The 13,914-nt window shown below is 63.5% G+C and overlaps 1 protein-coding gene across 6 annotated transcripts; it reads right to left on the reverse strand.

The window, feature by feature from the left end:
* Positions 1–1,032: 1,032 nt before the first annotated feature.
* Positions 1,033–10,905, reverse strand: ERFE (erythroferrone). Of its 6 annotated transcripts, none has more exons than XM_069543471.1 (8): positions 10,606–10,905; positions 8,116–8,241; positions 6,982–7,084; positions 5,238–5,485; positions 5,051–5,159; positions 4,863–4,953; positions 3,824–3,902; positions 1,033–2,653 (listed from the first exon to the last, which is right to left on the reverse strand). In XM_069543471.1, the coding sequence occupies exons 1-8, from the start codon at positions 10,774–10,776 to the stop codon at positions 2,555–2,557; spliced, it is 1,026 nt and encodes a 341-aa protein (XP_069399572.1). In that variant the 5' UTR covers positions 10,777–10,905; the 3' UTR covers positions 1,033–2,554. The 6 variants fall into 6 exon arrangements, 5 of the variants coding, with proteins under 5 accessions (XP_069399572.1, XP_069399399.1, XP_069399482.1 ...); XM_069543298.1 differs by having other exon boundaries at positions 5,055–5,159; positions 10,606–10,855; XR_011247092.1 differs by having other exon boundaries at positions 3,824–4,953; positions 5,055–5,159; positions 10,606–10,855.
* Positions 10,906–13,914: the final 3,009 nt, after the last annotated feature.

Consider the following 13,914-nt stretch of genomic DNA (forward strand, 5'->3'; position numbering starts at 1 on the left):
GCAGCGTGAGCCCAGGCTCAGCCAGGAGGTCAGGCGGATAGCTGAGGCTGTCACCCTGCAGAGCAGTGCCCCACCAGGCCCTCCAGAACACCCGGGTGCCTTCATTTCCGATCCTGTGATGGCAGGCGCCGTCTGGCTGCTGCTGGGTGCCCAGGTGTGGAACACGCGCGTCTCCAGGTCTGGGCAGTCCCGCTGCAGCCCCCTGTGGCCTGAGGCCTGGCCTCCTGTCTTGGGGGCGCATGCACTGGGCTCTGGGCTGGGCTGAAGTTGGGCTTCACAGCAACATCCTGTCCAAGATGCTAAAAATGCGTGATGAGCCTCCTCAGGAAAACAAACTCGAAAATTCTTTTCATGCCCTTCACACAGAGAGCAGGACAGTGGTATTGCTGGTGAAGCTCCTTAGTAAGACAGCTTTCAGGTCCTCACGTGTAAATGCCTGCCTCGGGATGATGCAAGACTCTGAAGACCGGCTTTTGAAGCTGTTCTGTCATGCTTGCGGGCCTCGCCCAGCCTGCACACAGGCCTTATCACTTCGTCAGCTCCGTTAGAAGGACTGGCCTCCCTGCTGCAAGTACCTTGGGAACGCTTCCAGCATATCCCTTCCCAACGCGGAGGGCCAGGCTCCCTTTCTGCGGAGGCAGTGTCCCATCACGGGAGGAAAGAGCCTCGGCATCTCAGAACTGGGAAACCACGCAAATTACTCAGCCAAATGTTTTCTTATAGCCAACAAGGCACCAGTCTATGAGCACCTGTCCCTAATTCCCAGAGAGCCGCTTCCTGGAGCTGGGAGAGGCTTGTGGGCCTACCCTGGCCAAACCCATGCTCCCCCTCCGACCTCAGAGGGAACCTCCCCTCCCGGAGATCGCCTCTCGTCCTCAGGAGCCTGGCCTAAAGGGCTCCGATTCTGTATTTTTAAGGTCGGCCCTTTGCTTCTGTAACTTTGTGTAACCACATAAAAGAATACTTGAACAGGCAGTTTTTTACATAAATATATTTCACCTGACAACATTATACAATAAATACTTCAATTAATTGCTGTATAACACACTTATATTGAGAAAAAGGACCATGGGACTCCCCAGGGTGAAAGCTTTTCTAAAGTATCTACCCGCTGGGTACAGAGAAATGCAGGAGAGGGCGCGGCCATGCCACCCTTATCTAGGAGCGGGGGGTGGGCAGGCAGGACGCCAGCCGGCTGGCGCTTCCTGGTAGGGTGGGGGCGAGTCCTACTGAGAACTGTGTCCAGCCCGCCGAAGGGCACCCAGCGGTCGGTTTGTGCACACGGTGCCTGGGGCTCCCGTTAGTCAGACTGGGGTGGAAGCTCAGGGCGCCTGGGGACCAGTCACCTGCTCACCCCAGGCCAGCTAGAAGGTCAAGGAGCAGGGTGACTGCAGTCTTCGCCCCTGCCTCTCCCAGGCCTGGAGGCACCTATGCCAGACCACCTTGGCCCCCAGGAGCTCCTGCGGTACCAGTGTTCCTGTGGCCTGTTTTCCGTGCAGAAGTGGGGTGGGGGTAACTTCATCAGGCCAAGGGGGCCCTACATCAAGAGATGGCAGGAACTCTCAGACACCCTGTCTCTCCACAGGAACAGCTGCCATCTGCCCCCCATCCCACCATCGCTGCAGCAGGGTGGCACACTTGTTCCCCAGCCTGACCACAACACCCATCTGAACTTGGGGCCATGGTGCCACCCGAGTGGGGAAGACGCTCTGAAGAGCCCAGAGCTGGATGGACCCAGTGGGGCTGGACCGTGGTGACTGGGCACCCAGAGCTGTCAGCCTGCGGGGGCCACAGCTTCACCCATCCAGATGAGGGCACAGGGCCTGGCCGCCCCCAATCTGCAGGGACATTCCAGCTTTCTCATCTGGCGAGTGGGCCTGAGCAGCATGCCAGGGCCTCAAGGGACAGGCAAGACTGCCTCGTCCGGGAGAGGGTTTGCAAAGGAGGGGACGGTGGGAAGGCCAGGTGAGCTCGCGAGTGGGTTCGCACGTGTGGGAACAGCTCTGGACTCACCGTCCCTGTCAGCCCCTTCCCGTGCCCCTGGTGCCCAGGCCGCTGTGCCCAGAGGCCGCAAGGACAGGCTCGGGCCCTGTGGTCCCTGCAGGCCAAGCAGTGCCCTGAGGTCCACGGCAGCCAAAGGCACAGCTGGGAGAGGGGCAGGTGGGCACCAGGCAGGCTGGGCGGCCTCTCCCCTCCTTGTTGGCACACCCAGCGGGCAGCCCATGAGAGCCATAGGAAAGATGGAAAAGGTGCGGCCAGACCTCAGCCACGGAGCAAGCTGCCCAGGAGGGGCCCAGGTCTGCAGCTGGGGGCGTGGGGGGCGGCCAGACAAAACACGGGCACACCTGGGCATGCTGAAACCCCTCCCTGGAAAGGACGGCGTCCCAACATCACCCAGAGTTCCCGGACCGCCAGTGTGCGTGTCGCCTCCGCGGGCTGCCGTAGTGGCGTCTCTGGCTTCAGCTGCGGTGGCCAGTCCAGCGGGCTCCCTCCTGCCCGCGGCCTCTGCCACTCCGACAGTGCCCCTGGAGTTGCTCACACTCGGGCGTGGCGCTCACACACCGAGGAGGACAGCGCTGAAGTGGGAGCCGCTGCGCACCGTGAGGGCAGAGCCGCTGGCATTGTCCAGGAAGACGGAGGTGTACTGCCCGGCCTGCAGGGGGGCTCCGCGGTCAGCTCGGACGCCGCAGCCCGCAGGCCCACCAACTGCTCGCCCTGCCCTGCCAGCCCACACGCCTCACCCTCAAACCCGGCACCTCCGACCCCTGTTCTTGCGCTTTCTCCCCAGCTCCGTCAGCCTCTTGCACTGGCGGGCTCCCTTAGCTTGTGCGTGTGGGGGCGAGCCTCCAGTCGGGGCCAGAGTCAAGCTTGCTTTGCAAAACCCAGGCGAGAGGGCGCCCCTTCCGCCACAGGCCTGGCCACTGACCCCTCTGGTAAAGCCATCGTGAGGCTAGTAGCAGGACCTGGCTACTCCAGATGTGGTCCGGGCACCACAGGGTCACGTCCCCAGATGTGAAGCAGGAGCTCCCAGAAATGCAGAAGCCAGGCATTCCATCTCAGGACCCCAAGCCCACCATGCCGCCTGAGGTCATCATTCAGGGACCAGACCTTTCTGCAGACATACCCACAGTGCCTGCAGCCACAGCCTGGCCTCCAATCCCGGCATTGCTGGGTGAGCCTGGGCGAGCTACTTAACCCTTCTGTGCCATAGTTCCCTGACCCACTTCAAATCACTGTGGGTTAATGAGTAATTTATGTGACGCGCTCAGAATAGGCCTGGCCTACTTAGGGCCGTATGCATGTAAGCTGTTATTCAACACACCAGCAACGACTTTTGTTTCCAGGAAATCCTTTTCATCCACTTCTCGACCACCTGCCACAAATCCCCAGTCTAGAGAGAGACTGCTGCTCGGGGTTTTGTGTGGAAATAACCTCGTCTGCTTCACGCAGTCTCAGTGGGCCAGGGGGTCATGAAGTCCTCCCTGGGAGAGCTGACCTCTGTCACTGTCCTCCATCACTCCCCTGCCCAATTGAGTTCTCTCTGAAGGGCCAGTTCAGGCCAGCCCTCGAAGTGGGATGCTTGGGAGGTCAGAAAACAGACAGAGGAGCAGAGCAGAGGACAGGTGTCTGGGGGGCTGCCAGGTGTGGGGAAGGGAGGCCCAGTAACACAGCTTGGCTCTGCCGGGACTAGCGTGAGTGCTCCATGCTGCCCTGACCCTCGTCAGGGCTCGGAGGCGGGGGCACTGCACCCACAGCTCCCGAGCCCACCAGCACATCTCCCTGCCGCCGGTGGTCCCCCCACGGTGGAGCCTGCCCCACACACCTGCAGATAGAGAACGCCGTTGACCGAGATGGTAAAGAGCTCGCTGCTGCCCTCCAGCCCCGTGACGGCCTCCAGGGAGCTGTGGCCAAAGGAGACGGAGGGGGCACCTGAGACCCCGGCCCCAGGCTCCCCAACGCCGCCTGCAGTGTGCTCCCCAGCACCCAGCACCCGGCCAGGCACCCCGGAAACGGCAGCCTCGGCCAGGCTCCCGGGGAAGGTGGTATCTGGACGGGGTCCCCAACAGGAGTGAGCACAGGACTGAAGCGCACAAGCCCAGGCTCCGACAGGGCAGCTGGGGGTGCGGGGCGGGCTGCTGGGAGTCTGGGCTCAAGCCGAGCCCTGCACAGCTTTCCAAAGTAGACTGAGATGCGAACTTCCCTCCTGCATGCCTTCGGCCACTACTGTGGCACACCTGCTCTCCGCCTGGGCTATCTAGGCGCTGGGGTACAGAAAGGGCAGCCCAGCCCTTCTGAACTGACATCAACCAGAGGATGGAAGGGGCGGGAGAGTGCCTGGGGACAGGCCCTGCACAGACCAGGCAGGGGGCCCCTGAGGACGCAACGCTGGCTTCTCGATCATGGGATGGTCTGCTGCTGCTGAGCTGCTTCAGTCCTGTCCGGCTCTGTGCGACCCCATAGACAGCAGCCCACCAGGCTTCCCCATCCCTGGGATTCTCCAGGCAAGAACACTGGAGGGGGTTGCCATTTCCTTCTCCAATACATGGAAGTGAAAAGTGAAAGTGAAGTCCATCAGTCCTGTGAGACTCTTCCAGACCCCATGGACTGCAGCCCACCAGGCTCCTCCATCCATGGGATTTTCCAGGCAAGAGTACTGGAGTGGGGTGCCATTGCCTTCTCCGAAAGGGATGGTATAGTCACCGCCTTTTGGGTGCAGGTGGGATGGGGAAGGTGGGAAGACCGGGGCTGGGGGTGCGGGCTGCGGAGGGTCGGTTTGGGGCAGCGGGTGGGCGCCAGGAGGCTGGAGGAACCTTGCGAGCAGAGGGGGGAAGCCCCGAGGGAAGAGGCGGGTGCCCACTCACGCATGGTGCTGGCACCGGGACTCCAGGCAAATGAGCAGACGCAGGCGGTCCCGGGGGCGCGGCGGCCCCCGCCTCGGCGGCTCGGCCAGCGCTGCGGGGGAGGCACGGGGGCAGTGATCACCGGGCGGCAGGACCCGAGGGCAGCGGGGCGACCCCCACCCCGCGCCCAGCCCGGGGCCGGGCCTCACCCACGTGCAGCGTGGCGGCGAGCGCGTAGAAGCCGGCGACGGGCGCCGTGTACTGTCCGCTGGTCAGGTTCAGGCCCGGGCCGCGGCGGAAGGCGCCCTCGGCGTCGGGCTGCAGGCGCACAGACGGTCACCCCGGGCCCGCCGCGCCGCGCCCGCCCCGCCCCGGCCCGGCCCGGCCCGCACTCACCACGTAGTAGAGGCCGAGCTCGTGCAGCGCGCGCCGCTCCACCGACGCGTCCCGGCGCAGGCGGCAGTGGAAGGCGGCCTCGACGCGCGGCGCCCGCGGGCCGGGGTCGAGGGGCGCAGCCAGCAGCGCCAGCACGCCCGCGCCCCCCGCCGCCGCCTCCTCGTCGTCCTCTGGGCGCGCGGCCGGCACCGCAGCGGGAACGCGCGGGCCGGGCTCGGGCTCCGCGCACTCGCGCGTGCGCACCGCGCCTGGCACGGAGCAGGAGGTGGTCGCGCCGGGACCCCCACCGCCCCGCGGCCCGCCCTGCCGCGTCCCGCCCGGACACCTGCCCCAAACCCGGGCGCCGCTGAGATCGCTGTCACCGTTACCGATGACCCCTGGAACCGCGGGCCGGGCGCCCGAGCTCGGGAATCCGCGGGAGACCCGCTCTGGCCTGCATGGTCTTCGGAACCGGCTTCCCGATCCCGCGGCTGCTCCCGTTTCCTTTCGCGCTTTGGCTACCGGGAAGCTCAGGGCTGGTGCACCCAGGACCCCTGTTCTCTCCTGCCTCACCTGTTTATCCTACGGCTTCTCACCCTGGGGCTGCTGCTGCTTTTTCTCTGTTTACATTTTTATTGAATCAGGAAATGCAGTAGGATAAGCCAGACCCTCATTTGGGGAAAGAAGCTGAGTGTAAAGAAATTATTATCGCAGAGAATGTGGAGGTTCTTCAGCCTCTGAAGCTAGTCTACTTAAATGAAAAGTAGTTGTTAGCCGCTCAGTCGTGTCCGACTCTCTGCGACCCCGTGGACTGCAGCCCACCAGGCTCCTCTGTCCACGGGATTCTCCAGGCGAGAATACTGGAGTGGGTCGCCAGGCCCTCCTCCAGGGGATCTTCATGACCCAGGTATCGAATCTGGGTCTCCTGCATCGCAGACAGATTCTTTACCATCTGAGCCACCAGGAAAGCCCCAGTACGTTAGATAGAAATGGGAAAAGACTCAAAAGCTCTTCACAGTGAAATGAACTCTAGTCGGTACCCAGAGCCATCGCCTGGCAGCTGGCCGCACGCAGTGCAGGGATACCGCCCTGGGTGCTAGAGCCCCTTCAGCTCTGCTCTCACCCCTGGGGCCTCAGCCCCAGCCTGCTCCTCTCTGTATTCCCGGGACTGTCCTCCCTGCCCCATGCGGGCAGCCTCCTGGGGCCCGCCTGTTGGGCTCTGCAGCCAGCAGCAGAGATGTGTCAGGGGAAGAGGCGGGGTGCAGGTGAAGGGAAGAGAGGCCTGAGATCTCCCTGGTGTCCCTGCAGGGCTCAGTGGAGCACTCTGCAAGCTTAAGGAGCTCTGACTTCTCCCTAACAGTCCCCACTTGGGGAACACGGGCTTGGATCTCTCGGCTTTTGCAAGCTCAGCAGCCTCCCAGGTGGGGTATGGAGGCTGGTCCCCAGGCACCTACTGAACACAGAGGCCAAGTCCATCCTCCTCTGTGAAGCTGCCTCCTCACCCACTCCTCCTCGACCTCCACGAGGCCCCGACCCACACACAGCCCTGACCCGGGCCTGCACTAGAGCCGTGGCCTCCCGGATACAGGTCGACAAGACCAAGGTCCAGCCTTTTTCGGTTCTTCTGCCCCCGCTCTCCTCTGTGGGGTGTGTATCCCCGCCCCGATCTCCCCAGTGTGGTGTGTACCCGCCTCCCCGCTCTCCCCAGTGGGATGTGTATCCCCTCCCCAGTGGGGTGTGTATCAGTGTGGTACCCACCCCCTACCTTTCAGCAGCAGCTGGAACTCCTTCAGTAGGACTTCAGGTGGGGTGATGGGGCCTGGGGGACCCTGGGGGCCGGGAGGCCCCGGGGGTCCTGGCAGACCAAGCTGAAAGAGAAGGCTGACAGTGAGGACTTCTGAACAGGCAGGGCGGGGTTGGGGGGGGGACTGTGGGCACCCCCTCTGTGAGCTTTTGCCAGCAAGGCTGGTAATGCGGGGAGACTCCTGCTTTGACCCCTGAGGGGAAGGTCAGCCTCCAGTTCCCCTGAGGAGACAGTGAAAGCTGCAGGCATAGGGCTGGGGTTGGCGGGCTGCTGGGGGCCAGGCTGGGAAGAAGGAGGCCGCAGCCCAGCCCTGGGGCTGAGGGAGGCAGGGAGGGCGGGGGGTGCTCCAGGCCTCCTGTGAGTCTCAGGTCTGTCACCGCCCCAGTCGGCAAGCCCCCCTGTGCCTGGCCATCCCAAGGGGGGCGGTCCTCAAGGAGCCCTCACCAGACCGGTCTGGGACTCTGCCAGGAGGCAGCCTAGGGAGCCCCCAGCTCAGCTTGCGGGTGATGGGTCAGGTCCCAATGGCAGCCCAGCCGGTGGGCTGCCCCAGGCTCAGAGCCCGGCACACAATCGCTGGAGCGGCCCTGAGGAGCAGGGAGGCCAGGGCTCAGCAGGGCGGCACAGCGCTGCCTGGCGAGCCCCACCGCAGGGGACACAGCCCTCACTGGGGCCGTGGGCAGGGGTCAGCTTTCAGAAGCAGGGGCCAGGCCCCACCCAGGCTAATGGAGGGTGGATACCAGTGCCTGCCCAGGCCCCCGGCGGCCCCCCAGACTGTGTCACTCCAGCGCACCCGCAGTCCCCTCCTGCCCGGTCCCTGACTGCTCTGCAGCCCAGCCCAGGCCTCCCAGGATACAGAAAGGGAAGAGAATGCAGTGAGCCAGGGAGGCTGCCTGGCATTCTAGAGGTGCAGGTAAATGGTTGGAACAGGCACCCCGACCTCAGGGTCACACGGGCCCTGCTTGACACTTCTGTGCTCTCCAGCCTGAGGCGGAGGGTCTGTGCTCGTTGGGAGTGCTCCAGGTGGGGCCGGGGAAAGGCTCGTGGCTGGAGGGTTGCATGCGCGCACACACACACTGGCTGGGCTCCAGTGCTCACCTTCAGCTTCTTGGCCTTGCTCCTGCTGCCCCTCTTGCTGTTGACACCCTTGTCACTCTGCCTGACGAAGAGCATCCAGGCGTCCCGGGGGTCGCTGAGGCCGTGCGTCCGCTCCACGGGGGACTCCTGGAACATAGCCGCCAACAGGTTGTTTTGCCTCCCAGACAGGGCTGCCAGCCAAGCAGACCGAACGCTTGGCAAGAGGTCACTGCGCAGGACTGGCCTCCTCTGGTCCCCTGGGCCCCCATCACTGTCAACTGTGCTGGCCCCCAAGCCAGCACAGCCCCAGCCCTTGGTGCCTTCCTCCCAGCCGCGGAGGGCAACCCCTGGGGAACAGCCACTCCTCAGCCTGGACCCTGCAGGGGAAGACCCTGGGCATGGGCGGAGGAAGGCGGGGTGCCAAGCTTCAGCGCAGGTGGAAGCTGGCACTGCCGGGCCCCTCCCAGCCTCTCTCCAGGGGAGCTGCAGTGTGTGCGCCTCCCTGAGGACCAGACCGCCGGCCTCCCTGGGGGCTCAGGCAGAGCCACCAACGGCCAGCAGGCACCCCAACCAACGCCTGGGGTCTGGAGCTCTCAGGAGGCCAATTTCCGCCCTCAGGACTGCGAGGCCTCCCTTCCTGGGCCGTTTCAGGCCCCGCGGGTGGGGTGTCCCACACTGAGATATGGTGACCCAAGGCCCCTCCCTGTCCTTAGGGCTCCTAAGTCACGTGCCCCAAGCTGGGACAGTGACGGGTCCAGAAACTTCCACCCCGCCCTCGGCAGGCTGCATTCTGACCAGTCCTGACATGGTGGAGCTCCAGGAGGTAACTTCCAGGGAGAGGCCTCCAGCCCTGTGGGCGGCAGGCCCCAGACAGTCTGGGCTCCGGACAAGGCTGCCAGCTGGGAAGGAAACTGGCTCAAGAGGGCTTGGATGAGGTCATGGGCACTGACTCGGGCGGCTGATGGAAGGACCCTGGGATCTTGGAGCCAGCCAGGCTCACGGGTCTCGCAGCCACTCTGCAGGGACCCAGGGCCTTCTCTCAGGAGCCCGTGTGGTGTGATGGGGACGGGGCTTCTGTGACGGAGGGACATGGGTCAGAGGGAGAGGCCTCAGAGTGCCCGGGGCATCCCCACACCTCCCTGGGTGCCGGGCACTGCGAGGCCTCCCCCAGTGGTTCCTCTGCATGAGTACCGGTGACCCCAGTCTACCATCCCACACCGCCTTCAAGGGAACACCCGGGAGGAGGGCTCTGTCCAGGGTGGACTGTGTGCTGGGCCAGCCCTTCCACTGGCCCAAGAGCCTGTGGAGGGACTCAGACCCCAGTTTGGCTTGAAACAGAAACAGGTGGAACCAGGTTGGTCTGGGGCCCTGGGAGACGGGCTGCAGCAGTGTGGGTGGACGTTGGGCCACTGCCCTGGCTGATGGAGGTCTCCAGCCTCCAGCGGCTCTCAAAAGGAGCCCTGCCTCCAAGGCCAGAACCCACCCCTGGAAGCACCTGAAGCCCCTCTGTTTCCTGACCTTCACAGCCCAGCCTCTGGAAACCCTGCACCCCGGCGTCCCCCCCCCACCCCCCGCCGGGGCTCAGTCCATGGGAAATGGCAGGGGTCGACGGGAACAAGGGCTTTGGGGAGGCTCCTCCCAGGGAGTGATCAGGGATGGCTGCCACTGTCACCTGTCTTCAGTGGGGACGCGTCGTGGTTCCCAAAGTGACGCTAAGAGCAGAGGTGCAGGCCTGAGCCCCCGGGCACCGCCCACAGGCATCTTCAGAGGAAAGAAGCTCCAAGCAGCCTCCCCAGGGCCCTCCCCTCCCTGTCTGGAGGCCCCACCCACACTGAGGGCAGCTCTGAAGGGCCCAACCCCCTGGTCACCCCCAACCGGACCACCCACTTCTGCAGCCAGAAAGGAAGGAGCAGGCAGAGCTAAGTGTCAGCCAGAAATCACAGATCGGAGGCCGGCACCCCATCCAGACGCTTCCTCCCTCCCTCCCCAGTTGGCAGGAAGGCAGTTGTTTATTTCCAGAGAACAGGCACCAAGGAGATAGGGGGCAGGGGTGGGGTGGGTAGGGGTGGGGGTCAGGGACTTGCTCACACTTTTTACAGATACCCTCTTCCCAACTTCAGGAGGATGGAGTTATTTACACTTTACGAGCTTCCCAACCTGGAAGTCTCCAGAGAACAGGCATCTCCCCCCAGTCCAGTAGAACTTTGCTTTTCATGACAACCCCAAAAGCCAAGGTCAGGGCTAGCCTTTAAGGCGCCGGGCTGTGCAGGGGGCCAGCGCCCAGACCTCCGGCGCCAAGCCCGCAAGCTAAGCGCTTTCCCGTCCCCTGTAGAGAGGGGGACACCCGGGTCAGCCCCAGTCCCCGCGGGCTCGCGACGCCCCGCTCCCCGCCGCTACGGAAGCGAGCGCGCTGCGCCCGCGGGGCGCCTGGGGACCCAGGGGCGCGCGCTGCGGGCGGGGCGGCTGAGGCCCGAGGTCTCCAGGGCCCGGGCAGGCCGGGTGGCCTCTTACCGGCGGGCGGGCGGCCGGTCCCGCAGGCAGTTCGTTCCCGGGCGGAGGCTCCTCGCGGGCGCGGCTCCCCGAGGGCGCACCGGGCTCCGGGGAGCCCAGGCCCACGGCGGCGGCCAGCAGGCTGGCGTAGGCGAGCAGCAAGGCCCGCGCGGGGCAGCGGGCGGGGGCCATGCGGGCGGGCGCCTCTGGCCTGCGATCGCAGCTCCTGGACTCCTCGGCCCTGGGCTCCGTGCTTTATAACGCGCTTGAATCCCCCGCCTAGCCCGGGGCGCGCCTTCCCGCCCGGCTCCGCCTCCCGGCTCCTGCGCGCGCTGCCGTCGTCGGCGGTGGCGGGGCGGTGCGGGGAGGCGGGCCGCCCCACGGGGAGGGTCCCGGGAGGGGCGTGTACGCTGCCGGGGGGTGCGGGCGGGACGCGAGTGGGGACCAGGGGCGCGGGGTCAACAAGGGGCTGCGAGGAGGGCCGCGCGCGGGAGGAAAGGGCTCGGGGAGCCGCGGCTGGCGGGGGCCGGAGCGCCCCCTCCTGTCGGGCGCGTTTCCTCTCGGCTCCGGTCCGTCCTGCGCGCTGTCCAGCCTCTGCTTCGCGGGCACCCGGACGCCCTTCTCCCGGCCACGGGGTATCCCGACTCTCCTCTCTGTCCCGTGCGCCTCCTGCGGGGACCCCGAGATGCCCGATGGATTACATCTGAGCCCGAAGACTGTCAGAGCCCCTCTTTGGCGCCCCTTTCCCAGGACCAACCCCTTCCTGCTTCCCACGGCTGCGGACCCCCTGAGCTCAGAGACGCGCTGCTCCTCCTCGCCAGGCGCACCTGTGGGAGCCTCGCGGGGGTAGGGGGGGCGCGAGGCGGGGGGCGCGGAGATCTACCGCCTGGGAGCGGGCTCCCTGGGGCCCAGACTGGGAGGACGGAGCCCTGCCTCGAACTCGCGGGGGTTGGGGGCAGATCCGACCGGGGACGGGGGACCAGATACCCGCAGCTCCCCCGAGATCAGGGCAGCCCGCTGGGGGACCCGAGTGGCCGGCCTGAGCTCCAGGCTCCTCCCGGCGCTGTTTGTTCTGCGACCCGAGGGTGGCCTCTCTACCTGACCGCCGGCTCTCCCCCGACTCCCTCCACTCCCACTCCCCGCTCACTGCCCCACCCCCCCCAGGCTGGCACTCCAGGCTCAGGCTTTCCTATGCCTCCCTGAGGTGCCTTCACCTGGGGGGATAAACTGTATCTTATCCAAAGGGCTCGGGGGAAGGGGGCCTTCCGCCCTCACCGGTATGCCTTCCACCTCTTCTGGGGAGAGGGGAGACCCCCACCCCCACCCCGTCCTGTCAGAGAGTGGCAGCGGGGGCCTGCGGGAGGAGCGGAGGGTCATCCCTGGCCGCTGCACCACCTGCGGCCCCCCCCCACCCCGCCCCGCCCCCGAACCCCCAAGGACTGTTTCCAGGAGACAGGTAACTCTGCACTTTAGGAAAAGCCTGAAACTTGATGTTAATGCTCCCTCTGGTTCTGCCTCTATCCTTGTAGGATGGTGGGGGTGATGTTAGTTTTAGATTTCTTTAAAAAAAAAAAAATGCTGTTCCCACCCTGAGAATGTGTTCCCCCCACCCAGGGATCTATGTGTCTCACTCTGTGACACTCACTCTACCAGACTCACTCTATGAGACTTAGAGTCTGCAAATTAGAACTGCGCGGGAATTCCCTCTTTAGACATGTTTGGGGAGGGGAAGGTATCAATGGAATAAAAAAATAGAAATTCCTATAGAAATTGCAGCTTTGCTGTGGAACATATACACAGTGGAAACTTATTCAGCTATTTAAAAGGATGCATTTGAATCAGTTCTAGTGAGGTGGATGAAACTGGAGCCTATTATACAGAGTGACGTAAGTCAGAAAGAAAACACCAATACAGTATAATACTGCATGTATGTGGAATTTAGAAAGATGGTAACGATGACCTTATGTGCAAGACAGCAAAAGAGACACAGATGTAAACAACAGGTTTTTGGACTCTGTGGGAGAAGGCAAGGGTGGGATGATCTGAGAGAATAGCATTGAAACACCCATATTCTGCTGCTGCTGCCAAGTCGCTTCAGTCGTCTCCGACTCACCACATGTGCAGCAGATCGCCAGTCCAGGTTCCATGCATGAGACAGGGCGCTCAGGGCTGGTGCACTGGGACGACCCTGAGGGATGGGATGGGGAGGGAGGTGGGGTTCAGGATGGGGGACACATGTACACCCATGGCTGATTCATGTCAACGTATGGTAAAATCCACTACAGTAATGTAATTAACCTTCAATTAAAATAAATAATTTAGAAAAAGAAAAATCACTGCTTTGCAAAAAGACATGTGAGAAATATTGTACGCATTCAATAAAGTGTATGAACTTATTCCATTGACAACCATTCAGTAGTTTTGTTACAAACAAAGGCATTTGCTCCAATATTTGTAGACGGTGTTGCTGGAAGGCCCTCAGAGAATTCAGGGTTTCTTGGGTGGCTTCTGTCTTCTGGCCCCACAGGCACATCTGTTAGAAAGCCAGGCACTGGAACTTTGTGATGACATGTGTGTGTGCTTCAGCATTAAGTATTAACATTTTTATTCTGTTTCACTTTAGGGGGGAGACTTTGAGACCATGAGATGCCGAATGTGGGGTATTTTCATTGCTGAAACCCGCAGTCTGCTGGCAGAGAGGGGTGTCTGTTCTCGGCTTGCGCAGCTCTGTGAGAGATACCTTCTTAATTCTGAAAAGGCTTGTCCTTACCAGCATCGCATTCACTTCCCATGGCCCAGCTGGTCAGCCTGTGCAGCTGGGGGCTCACCAGGCACGCACAGCCTGGGCTTGGGGCCGGGCTGGACCCCTTTCCCCCTGGGCATGGTGCCATCTTCACAGCCACATGCTTGCATCAAGTCCTTCCTGTTTCTGATGATGAGCTGGAAGGGTACTGAACCATGGCTCTCTTCTCCCCGAGATGGGCGCCCCTTAGGGATTTCCTGCGGGGGTCTGGCTGTGAGCGAAGCCCTGGGCAATGCGTGCAGCTGCCTCTCTTGAACCAGGGGCTCTTCACAGAGCTCTCCCTTCCCTGGATGGCGGCAGAGGGGATGCAAGGCCACAGAGCAGCCACCCGGAGTGGGGGGAAAGCGGTTCCTCCTGGGCCCTGCCCCTCCCCCGAAGATGGCTGGCCTGTCCAGGAGCTTCTGGGAGTCTCAGCCTCCTTGCCTGAGAGCTGGGGTGAATGCACGTGTGTCCTCAGGGCCTGCTATGGGTGAGGTGCGGCCCCAGAGGGTGCTGCGTGGAGCCGTGAGTGAGGCCGGCCGGCCTGC

This window comes from Ovis canadensis, chromosome 1, assembly GCF_042477335.2.
Source record: "Ovis canadensis isolate MfBH-ARS-UI-01 breed Bighorn chromosome 1, ARS-UI_OviCan_v2, whole genome shotgun sequence".
In the NCBI taxonomy this organism is placed as follows: Eukaryota; Metazoa; Chordata; class Mammalia; order Artiodactyla; family Bovidae; genus Ovis; species Ovis canadensis.

Coding starts and splice junctions, on each gene's coding strand:
- ERFE (XM_069543225.1), bottom strand. CDS start 10,776: ATGGCCCCCGCCCGCTGCCCCGCGCGGGCCTTGCTGCTCGCCTACGCC. Junction 5,486..6,981: donor GTTCCAGCTGCTGCTGAAAG/GTAGGGGGTGGG, acceptor GCTCCGTGCCAG/GCGCGGTGCGCACGCGCGAG. Junction 3,903..4,862: donor TCCCGGTGCCAGCACCATGC/GTGAGTGGGCAC, acceptor CTTTGGCCACAG/CTCCCTGGAGGCCGTCACGG.